Here is a 12,344-nt window from a genome sequence, read left to right on the forward strand (position 1 = left end):
TTTTTTTACCACTGGCCACTTGATCCTTGTCTTGTTTGACCAGGGTTGTCAAACAAGGTTTTTTGTTTCCTTCTTTGAAGGAAAGAGTCAATGTTTCTTCCATTCCAGTACATCCACTTGAGGAATTTTTGATAAAATGGGCAATGAATGGGCAGTAGAAGAAGTTACAGGCTGCTAATAAAATGCTGAGTAATAAACCTTGGAAATTCTAAAATCGTTTGCAGGAAGACCTTGCTTATTTTGTAACTATTATGTATTATCATATGTATACTTAACTCTTTGAATGTGTTAGTGTTCAAAGTATACCTTAATTTTATATATATATTTAAATTACATAAGATAAAGCCACTAACAATTTTTTAAACATTTTCTTATATTTCCTTTCAGTATTTTTATATGTATGCATCAGTACTCAGTAATATTGCTGAATGCATGTTTATATTTACAAAGCCTCTCCCCTTGTGCAAACTCTAGTCAGGATCCTCTAGGCCTCCTTTAGGCCTCAGCCTTCAGTGTTCTTCCTAGTCTGGCCCCCATCTCTCAGGTTTAGGAAGAAACTTGCAAAGAATCCCCCACTCTCAATACTGATCACCTTTGATATCTGATCAAATTTGTAATCTCCCACCACCCTCCAGATGATTTCTGACCAGCTTGGCCTGTCTTCAGTAAGAATCCTATTAGATCTGTTTAATCCAAATGCCCTTTGCCCCTGATGTTTCCTCTTAGTATGCCCAGTCGAACAAATTTTCAAACATTAAAAAAATCTTAGACAAAACTAAGTTCAGATAGTCTAGAATGCTTACGTTCAGCTCTTGGCTTTCTGAACACCTGGCATATCCTCTTTAAATGGTCTCAATACAAGTAAACACAAAATGAATAGAAGTAGACATTAGAGATGGGGAAAATGGAGAAATACAGGAATGAACAGAAGTTTCTATTTCAGGTAATTAGATAAATTTTAAGATGTTTATAATTAACTTTGTTAATTAGTTTTAGCCCCTTGAACCTTTGAGAACATTTTATTACTATATTTATCAAACGTTATTTTTTTTAACATAGAATGGTATTTTCACTCAAATCTCTTGAAACATATTTATAGTTAATAAATTTTATTTAATATCGATTGTTTCTTTTTATTAGTATTTTCTTTTAAAAATAATTTTGGCCGGGCACAGTGGTTCACAGCTGTAATCCCAGCACTTTGGGAGGCCAAGGTGGGAAGATCACTTGAGGTCGGGAGTTCGAGACCAGCCTGACCGACATGGAGACAACCCGACTCTACTAAAAATACAAAAATTAGCCAGGCGTGGTGTTGTATGCCTGTAATCCCAGCTACTCGGGAGGCTGAGGCAGGAGAATCGCATGAACCTGGGAGGCAGAGAGTGCCATGAGCCAAGATCGCACCACTGCACTCCAGCCAGGGCAACAAGAGCAAAACTTCATCTCAAAATAATAATAATTATTATTAGTAGCATTTTAATTTTATTTAAATATATTTGTTCCATACCTTCATAATGGGTTACCTCAAATGAATTTATTATATAACTGGAGCTCAAATTTAAGTTTATTTATAAAATATGATTATAATTCAGCCTTATTGATTTGAAAAGATTATAAAAGAAAGTCAGAGGAAGAAGATCTTATACCTTCTATAAATACAATATTTTCCCAAGGTCATGTGCATGCATCATGCCTAATATCAATCATTGATATCCTCAATGCAAGTACCATATGCTATACGGAACATGTGGACTGTTTCTGTGGCTACAGAGCAACATGAGATTTCTGTTTTATTTCATTTTTTTCTGAATACTTTTATAATCATAAATACTTAATAGATTATAAAGACATAATACTAAAGTACATTTTATATCTCAGGAAATGAGGTAGATTTGGTTAGTTTACACACTGAAAATTTTATAATTTTATGTTAGACAAATATTGTTCATACTTATGAACTAAAGTCCATAGCTTTGGAGTTAATTTTATGTTTTACCTGAAAGGACAAAGCCTTGACCATATGGATTGTTTTAGCTAATGAAATATGAAGGAAAATCATGTGTGCCACCTTTGGGCACACAAACTTTAAGAACTGAAATTTCTTATCCTTTCAGCTTGTGTCCCCGATTAAAGAATATATAGAGCAAATTAACATATATATTAATACAGAGATGTATAACTTATATCACTTATACTACAATAGAATGTTATTTTCACTTACAGGTAGCTTAATAAGGGTAAGACAAAGGAATTGAAGCTCTTCAATCTGCTATTGGAGTGTATCTTCATAAGCCTATCTAAGAACATACATATTTGATTTAGAAGTATGAGAAGTCTGACATGTTATTGGAATACAAACTCCATTGGGTTGGAATCTGATTACTTTGCACTCTGCAGTGTCTCAACTCTTCATAAATATGTAGCCCAATTGAATCTTGATTAAGTCACTGAGATTTTGAGATTTTTTTCTAGCAAAACCTAAGTTATTGTGAATTATAGTCCTGTTTATGTGCTCTGTCTTCTCAAATTTTTCTCGAGTTCAGCTTTTTTTCTATGTTTTACTTACCTAATTTATCAATGAATATTAACTATGATCCGTGCCCAGTCTTAATGACCCTAAGAAAAAAACCTCTGCTGTTAAGGCTAAAGGAACTAATGGCGAGGGCACCGCGAGTCTCCACCGAAGAGCAGAAATATGCACTTCCGGGTCATAATAGTTATTAACTGATGATTGTATTTCGGCTGTCTAAATCTCATTCTCACATTTTGATAATTTATATGTTTTACATTTAGAAAAGATTGTAATTAGCTACCAAGTGAAAGATGTTAAAATATTCTGCATTATATACAGTCATTTTAAAAATCGTCACATAGCCTTATGAATTAGGTATACTACATCTATTAAATGCATTTTAGAAATGACAAGAAAATGAACATTTAAAACATGTTTTCCTAAAGTGTAATAAAATCAATATTTCTCAATTTTCTGGAATCCTATGCATGTTTTGAATACTCGGCTTCACCTCTTCATAAAGCCTCTGTTGCCTCTATTGACTATTCCAGTCCTCCCCTTCTCTAGCTCTAGATCCTACCACACTTAAACTCTTCTGTGAGTCTAGCGAGCTGCCTCAGTTTCCCTACTAGACTGAGAAAAGACTGGGTCCTAAAGGAGACTTTTCTTTTTTTTTTTTTTTTTTTTTTTGAGACTGAGTCTTTCTCTGTTGCCCAGGCTGGAGTGCAGTGGCGTGATCTCCGTTCACTGCCAGCTCCGCCTCCTGGGTTCACTCCATTCTCCTGCATCAGCCTCCCAAGTAGCTGGGACTACAGGCGCCCGCCACCACACCTGGCTAATTTTTTGTATTTTTAGTAGGGACGGGATTTCACTGTGTTAGCCAAGATGGTCTCTATCTCTTGACCTCATGTTCCGCCTGCCTCAGCCTCCCAAAGTGCTGGGATTACAGGCGTGAGCCACCGTGCCTGGCAAGAGACATTTTAAAGTTGAAAGATTTTTTAATTCATTGATCAGGTTCTGCGCACTCACCCAGAAGTGCCCCTGAATACCCAAAGAAGCCCCCACCTTCATAGCTGCTATTTACACTAAACATTACATCATGGACATAGCAGTTTTATCAATGGTACTTTTGTTATTAGTATCCCCTCCCCAAGCCGAGAAGTCTTCATTTTCAGAGTACTTCTTCCTGACCCTAATGAATTATCTTTACCTTCCTGGGACCTACAGGAAGTTGGACGAACCCTGTCTGGCCTTGGTCTTTGGTCCCCTGAAGTTATATGTATGTGTGTGTATGTGTATATATACACTTATACATATATACGTATATGTGTGTGTGTGTGTGTATATATATATATATACACACACACACACACACACAAAGTTAATGTAATCATTTGAGGGAATCTTCTCTTCAGCCCCGGGGGTTTGGTTTAATGATACGGTCTTGAAGATTACTGGTTGTCGTTAGCCTTTCAAATAAATATTCCTGCAGCCTCTACTGCTCATTTGGAACTGAGCAGATAATACTATGTACTGTTACCAGTTTTATGTAAGTTTGCTCTACCCAAATAATTCTCCAGGAGGTCAGGAAAAAATGTCCTTTACTTCTCTGTATTCTCCAGTATGTCTCAGACAGAAATGGGAATGTTGTCATTGCATAATTGACAACTTGACTCTAGAGCTCGGCTCTAGAGTCTTGCTTGGGTTTGAATCTTGGCTCTGCTGACTAAAAACTTCGTAACCTTAGGTGTGTTCACTAATCTCCCTGTGTCTCAGCTTCTTCATATGGGAAGAATATTTACCTCACAAGGTTGTTGTGGAGATTAAATGAGTAAAGACATGTAATGTGCTTAGAATAGTGGCTGGCACACAATAAGCATTCCATAAACATTAGCTATAAGGAAGGAGGTTTAGGAGCTCAAAAAATTGAAACAAGAATGGAGACTCTAATTCCTGAATTGCCAGCATTTTATAGGACCTATGCTTCCCTCTCCAAACTTTAATCCTGCCCTTCTATGCTTCTCATTTCTTGTACCTAGGTCCCCACTCTGATGATGGACACACAGTTCTCTGAGTTCACACCGGACATCACTCCCATCATGCTGGCTGCCCACACCAACAACTACGAAATCATCAAATTGCTTGTCCAAAAACGGGTCACTATCCCACGGCCCCACCAGATCCGCTGCAACTGTGTGGAGTGTGTGTCTAGTTCAGAGGTAGACAGTCTGCGCCACTCTCGCTCCCGACTGAACATCTATAAGGCTTTGGCAAGCCCCTCACTCATTGCCTTATCAAGTGAGGACCCCATCCTAACTGCCTTCCGCCTGGGCTGGGAGCTCAAGGAGCTCAGCAAGGTGGAGAATGAGTTCAAGGCCGAGTATGAGGAGCTCTCTCAGCAGTGCAAGCTCTTTGCCAAAGACCTGCTGGACCAAGCTCGGAGCTCCAGGGAACTGGAGATCATCCTCAATCATCGAGATGACCACAGTGAAGAGCTTGACCCTCAGAAGTACCATGACCTGGCCAAGTTGAAGGTGGCAATCAAATACCACCAGAAAGAGGTAAGCTGAGCTCAAGTCTGCTTTCAGGGAAGCTTAAGGCCTCCAAAGTCTGGAGCAGTAGGGCAAGAATCAGCATTTTTCTACCATTTCGCTCTCTAACAAACAAATGGTTGGGCAGGCCTCACAGCTAGGCCCATTTATCCAAGGCGCAGACACCTTTTTGTATTTTCTTTATGGCCAGATAAGTAACCATCTGATTCTTTGATGGAAAAGCATTCATGCATTTAACAAATGCTTACTGAGCACTGTTCTGAGTGTTTGCAATACAGAAGACAGACACTGACCCTGCTTTCGTGGAGCTTACAAGCTGGTAGTGGATATAGAGTAAATAATCGCTTTAACGAATATATAGTTACCTACTAAGATATGTACTTTGAAAGAACAGTGTTCTGTGATAGCACATAACAAAGGATCCTATCCTATATACTGGGGACATAGTGGGCAGTGATTACAGAAGGGTCACCGCCTGGATGCTGGTAATTGTTGGCACAACTGAATCCCTGGCAGCCCCTTAGTGAGAAGGCTAAAAAACACAGTTACAAGATGAAGTCATACTCAGGGTTTGCAGTTCAATAAAAGGTTGGAGCAGGATCTGCTATGGTATGACCTCCAGAATGTTAGGTTCCACCTCTTTGAAGGAGGGCAGTTCAAGCAGGTCACAGGTGAGGCTCTGCTTTCCATTCAGGCAAGGTTTACAATCAAGCAGGTGTAGTTTTATGCCATCTTATCAAACAGTTTGGGAGAGCCTCCTAACAAGGCTAACTTAGCCCTTTAAGGAAGCAGCATGATACCATGGAAAAAGCAGGGACTGTGGAGCCAGAGCTACTGAGGATAGAATTTTAACCCACTAGCTGTATGACCTAAAGAAACGCACTCCTATTTTCAGGGCATTAGTTTTCTCATTTATAGAATAGAGATGAAAATAGTTTCTTCACTTCCTAGGGGATTGTGGGAAATAAGAAAATATAGCATTCAGTGCATGGCACCAGAAGTACTTTAATGTCCATTTCCATCTCTTTTCCATGCTACCTGGAGTCAAAGCAGCTGAGGGGTGCCTGTCAGCTGAAGGGCAACTGGCAGTGCCATTCCTTCATGGATCCAGGCTCTGAGACAAACCTCATTGTGTGTTTATCTGATCCCTTTTCTCAGACAAAATAAAAGTACTATGCCTTAGAAATGAGGCAAAAAACAAATACCAGGGCAACCTGGAAAGGGATAAAAAATGAAAAAGAGCAACATGGAGATCGAAAGGGCTATACTGGAGGAAGTGGTAAATGGTTAGGCCTACCTATGAGTCCCCTTATTTTACTTTTGCCACTTACCTGCTTTAAGTTATTTCAATAAGCCTGGTGTTGCACTTACTTTCCTGGAGAAATGTAAAGATAAAATAAAATAATAAAATAAAATAGAATAGGTAATGTACTTATGCATAGCGAAATACCGAGCATACAGTAGCAGTCAATAACTATTAGCTGAGCGGGGTGTGGTGGCTCACACCTGTAATCCCGGCACTTTGGGAAGCCAAAGCTGGCATATCATCTGAGGTCAGGAGTTCGAGACCAGCCTGGTCAACATGGTGAAACCCAGTCTCTACTAAAAATACAAAAATTAGCTGGGCCTGGTGGCAGGTGCATGTAATCCCAGCTACTCAGGGGGCTGCGACATGAAAATCACTTGAACCTGGGAGGCAGAGGTTGCAGTAAGTCAAGATTGTGCCATGGCACTCTAGCCTGGGCGATAGAGTGAGACTCTATCTCAAAAAAAATTTACTATTAGCTGTTAAAATTATTCATTTTTATTGTTACACATGGAGGACTCGTGGCATATGGTCTAATTCTGTACAGTAAATGGCAGGTAATAGATATAGTAAAGGCCTATCCTTCTCTTATCCCGCCCTCTCTCCCACAGCCCTGCTGTTGATGTGAAGTATCAGTTATTGTGTTAAACAGTCTGCTGTATCTACACTTTGATATAAGTGTATATTTCCATTAAAGATGTATATTATCGTTTCAGTGTGTTTTCACTTTACATAAATTGTTATAATACTGTGAGAAAGAAAATCACAGATATTTTTAGAACATGAATTGCTTCCAAGTGACAGAATGTTTAATGGGAATAAAATAGTTTTTAAAAAATAGATAATTGCAGAATACAACTGAAGTTTACAATCCTCGCCCCGCTGAATATGAGATAAACTTTATAATTTTAGGCCCCCCATGCTCTTTAAAATTGAGAATGCATTTATTTTCAGACAATTTCACTGCAATATTTCATCAATTTTGTGTTGGTAGGTCACCTTCTATTGTATGGCTTGACTCTGCCTGCTCATATGATCTTCAATTGCCAGTTTTAGTTACTGTTGCATTTGAAAACCAGTGTGATGACTTTCTCACTCTCATGGGGATCTGCTTGTCACATGACCACAGAATCACTTTTGTATTATACATTAACTGCCCTCCAACCCTCGTTAACCTTCTCATCACTTTTTTCCACTTTGTTTTAGTCCTTTTACTGTCCAGAAACTTTGTCCCTTGTGTTCTTTATTCCATAACTTATCATTGTTTTTACATAATATCTTTATGCTACTATATTTTCATATATTTCTTAAGTATCATCCCACTAACATGAATGTGCCCTGGGGTCTTATTTCTTCTTGCTCTCTTGATTAATCATCAGAGATTCCAACATTGTTTCCAGGGTCCATTCCTGTGTACACTGAAGTGGAATTTTTATTGTGGTAAGATATACCTAATATAAAATTTCAAATTTTAACCACTTGTAAGTTTACAGTTCAGTGGAATCAAGTACATTCACATTGTGCAACCATCATCACTAGGATTCATTTTTGAAGATGCACAAGTTTGGGAGTGTCTATTTTACTTTCAATAGTGAACCTATCTAAGTATAGTTTCATATTTCGCAAGGCCACTTTTTTAAAAAATTTTATTTATTTATTTATTTTTGAGATGGAGTCTCACTCTGTCACCCAGGTTGGAGTGCAGTGGCACAGTCTCGGCTCATTGCAACCTCCGACTCCTGGGTTCAATCGATTCTCCTGCCTCAGCCTCCATAGTAGTTGAGACTACAGGTATGCACCACCACACCAAGAAAATTTTTGTATTTTTTTTTTAAGTAGAGATGGGGTTTCACCATGCTGGCCAGGCCGGTCTTGAACTCCTGACCTCAAGTGATCTGCCCACCTCGGCCCCTCAAAGTGCTGGGATTACAGGCATAAGCCACCGCACCCAGCCTATTTTTATTATTTTTAGAGACAAGGTCTCACTATGTTGCCTAGGCTGGTTTCAAACTCCTGGCCTCAAACTCCTGGCCTCAAGTGATCTTCTCATCTCAGCCTCCCAAAGCGCTGGGATTACAGATGTGAGCTACCATGCGCAGCCAGCTAAATTATGTTTAATCCATAACACTAGCAAAGTAGCCCTTCTTAACTATTCAATATTATGGATATTCAGCAGTAATCAAAGTAATTTCAAAAGTAAGTAATCAAAGTAATTTCAAAATCAAGTAATTTCAAAAGTAAATTACTACTTGTTTTGAAAAGAAGTTCACCCAGCACGTGCTTATTTATGCAAAGATCAACAATTTGTCTAGGCCTTAGGTGCTATTCACGGACATTTGTGAATCACATAAATTGAAAACCATGGTATTTAGTGACTGAATTGTTTCAATCAGATCACATCAAACTCTAGCCTCCGAGGGTATACAGCTGCGCGGATACTGAGTGACTTCAACTTCAAGTCAATATGCCCTGATAAAGAATATAATTCCATAGAGCCAGCTGAAATTCAAATTTGCCTAAAGTTTTAGCTCTCATAGCCAGAGACTTCAGAAATCATTTGGGAGATTTATATTTATATATTTTGCTCCAAAAAAAAATTTTCCAAGATAAATTCTCTTAGCAATGGCTATACATCAATTTATAACATTAATTAGTGTTCTCTTCAAACTAACCACCTGATTAGAAAGACAGGCGTTGAGAAAATCATATATATCTTAAAGTTTACACTCCAAAGGCCATTGCGTTCAGGATGTAAAACATAATTTATACTCATCCAAACTCTATAAAGTCCCTTGCTGAATTGGCGTGGACTTCATGCTGTCGCGCGCGCGAAAGACAAAAAAAAAAAAAAAAAAAGAAAACAAAAAAAAAAAACTGTAATCCGTTGTCCCAACCTGTGAATTTAGATCTTTTTTTTAAAATATGTGCGTTTCATTGAGTCTCAAATGCATACAGCCTCTAATTTCTCTCTATTCAATTCACATGTCTAGTTTAAGGCTGAATAATCCCACTTCCTAAACAAATCAGCAATGTCCTTTTTAGAGTTGTGTTTTTGTAATTTTAACTTTAGCATATAAATTTAGCTCAATGATATGAGCTACTGAGGTTCCAACAATTCAAGTGTCTGTGAGAACTTCGTTCTCAAATGTTCTTGATTTGACGAATCACACTGATAAGTCTGTTCAATACATATCCAAAATCTAGTCTTTAAAAAAAAAACTGAAACACTCACAGTGTGCTTAGAACCACAAGCATAAAAACGTCATGATTTTGATCTTTATTTTATCACATTATATAATACACTTGATTTTTGCAGTATAAACTCTTCTCATGTAGGATTTGATGAAACTAGACAAACCAATCTTTCCTTTTGATGCAAATAAATGAATGAAACCTAACTTTATGCTTCCATTATTATTATTATTTATTTTTATTTTTATTTTCGAGACAGAGTTTCACTATGTCACCCAGGCTGGAATGCAATGGTGCCATCTCAGCTCACTGCAACCTCCGTCTCCCAGTTTCAAGTAGTCCTCCCACCTCAGCCTCCCTAGTATCTGGAACTACAGACATGCACCACCACGCCTGGCTAATTTTTGTATTTTTAGTAGAGACAGGTTTTACCATGTTGGCCAGCTGGTCTCAAACTCCTGACCTCAGGTGATCCACCTGCCTGGGCCTCCCAAATTGCTTGGATTATAGGGATGAGCCACCACGCCAGTCCTATGTTTCCATTATGTTTATGGCAATTAACTCAGCTTTTCCATGTTAGACAAAATTTCTCAAATTCTTTGAAGGCATATAGTTTATGTGTGCTAACTCATCAAGAAAAACACATATTAACATCTTAAATGGGTCACACTCCAGGATTTAGAGGAACACATTTTCCCTGAGGGTTACATATCGGTAGCCCCAAACCAAGATGGAAACGTTTTTTAAAAGGACATTTTTTTTTTTCAAATGACTTTCATACCCTAAAGACTGTAGAAGAATGGACAAGAATTATTTCCCAGGATCAGAATTATTCAAAGAGAAACTGCCTCTAGATGAGAATGAAATAACTGAGCTAAAAGAGAAAAGTTGTCTTTTCCACTTGATTCCATGCTTAATAACAGTTGGACCATGAGGTTCTGTCTTCAAGGATAGATAGGATTACTTCCTCAATGTCTGTAATCAGGAATAGGACAGAGCAGATGCGCTACTTCTCCACTCTCTAGTGCCATCCCTGATGACACCTTGCTAAATCTTTTAAAGTGTGCTGTGATTCCAACTGGGGAAAAAATGAAGAAATACCCAGTACAAATGGAAATTTTCCCAATGAGTCGAGGTTTGTAGGGGAGAAGCATCAAGAACTCCGGCACCCGGGATAAGGACCCAAAGATAAGCCCATTCACATCTTAAGTTTCAAATAGACAACATGTCTTTTTAAAACTTGAGCTTAAAAGCTGTATTTCACACAAAACATTTTTTTTCTCCAAAAAATGAGCTGCAACAGAGCTGATTTTCCAAAGCTGGAAGTTAGGGGTTTGCTTACATTAAAAATTTAGAAGTTATAGTTTCAAGAAAGGCATGTTCCCCCAAGTTTAAGTAAGAATAAACGTATTAGAATGACCAATATTTCCAGAATTTGTCATAATATAGAGGCATGTGTATTTATGTGCTCTCAACAACAGATTTTGTTAATAACACACCTCTTTTTTTAGACAGAGTTTCGCTTTGTTGCCCAGGCTGGAGTGCAGTGGCGTGATCTTGGCTCACTGCAACCTCCATCTCCCAGGTTCAAGCTATTCTCATGCCTCAGCCTCCTGAGTAGCTGGGATTACAGGCGCCCACTACCGTGCTGGCTGATTTTTTTGTATTTTAGTAGAGATGGGGTTTCACCATGTTGCCCAGGCTGGTCTCGAACTCCTGAGCTCAGGCAATCTGCTTGTCTTGGCCTCCCAAAGTGCTAGGATTATAGGTGTGAGCCACCACGCCCAGCCAGTTAATGACATCTTTGATTAGAGGAATCTGAAACACTAAGTTGTGTTTCATAACCGTGGCCCCCTTGTCCACCTTATATGAATATTTGGGGTAAACTTAAAATTATCTTTTGAGATGCCTTCAGCATTTTCCTTTTTTTTTTTTTATTTTTTTGAGACTGAGTCTCGCTCTGTCACCCAAGTTGGAGTTCAGTGGTGCAATCTCGACTCACTGCAAGCTCTGCCTCCCAGGTTCACGCCATTCTCCTGCCTCAGCCTCCCAAGTAGCTGGGACTACAGGCGCCCGCCACCACGCCCAGCTAATTTTTTGTGTTTTTAGTAGAGACGGGGTTTCACCATGTTAGCCAGGATGGTCTCGATCTCCTGACCTCGTGATTCACCCGCCTCAGCCTCCCAAAGTTCTGGGAGCCACCACGTCCGGCCACCTTCAGCATTTTTCTAGGGTCTTTTAAGATGAAATTGTGACGAGGTATAAAGACTTCAGTGATTTTCCTTACCTTGTAAAATGCAGTTCCAACCTTCATAAGTATAATGGCAATCACCTTCAAGGATTATTTATTACGCTGAAGAGATGTGATATTGGAAACCGACAGTTTTATTTATCAATACAAGTAATTCACAAATAACTAACTTCAGGAACTAGAAGTTATTTTTTCTTTCTTTAGGGATTTTCTGTTGGTTGGTTAGTTTGTGAGCTTTCTGAGGGTTAAGGAGACAGAAGAAACCCAGTTTTAAATACGGGCTGGAGAGAGTAGGATCTCTAAAAAAAATATAAGAAGTATTCCTAAGAGGAATCACTAAGTACATCTAGTCTATTAAGATAAGACTGTCAGTACAAAAACACAACAGTCAGCTTTGATGTAAAAAAATCATAAAAATCAAGTTGGATCATAGTGGGCTAATAACGTTCAGAGTTACATAACCCCTCAGGAACAAAATCTTAGACTTGAATGGAATATGATTCATTATTTCTGAAGGGCTTTTTTATATTG

The 12,344-nt window shown here is 38.6% G+C and overlaps 1 protein-coding gene across 1 annotated transcript in view; it reads left to right on the forward strand.

Moving 5' to 3' along the window:
• The window catches only part of TRPC5 (transient receptor potential cation channel subfamily C member 5), a 206,114-nt gene that overhangs the window by 48,893 nt on the left and 144,877 nt on the right, over nt 1-12,344 (forward strand). The window contains 1 exon segment of the mRNA XM_017872325.1: nt 4,552-5,073. Within this exon segment, the coding sequence (XP_017727814.1) occupies nt 4,552-5,073 (522 nt within the window).

Source organism: Rhinopithecus bieti, unplaced genomic scaffold, assembly GCF_001698545.2.
Source record: "Rhinopithecus bieti isolate Rb0 unplaced genomic scaffold, ASM169854v2 scaffold_7464, whole genome shotgun sequence".
NCBI lineage: Eukaryota > Metazoa > Chordata > Mammalia > Primates > Cercopithecidae > Rhinopithecus > Rhinopithecus bieti.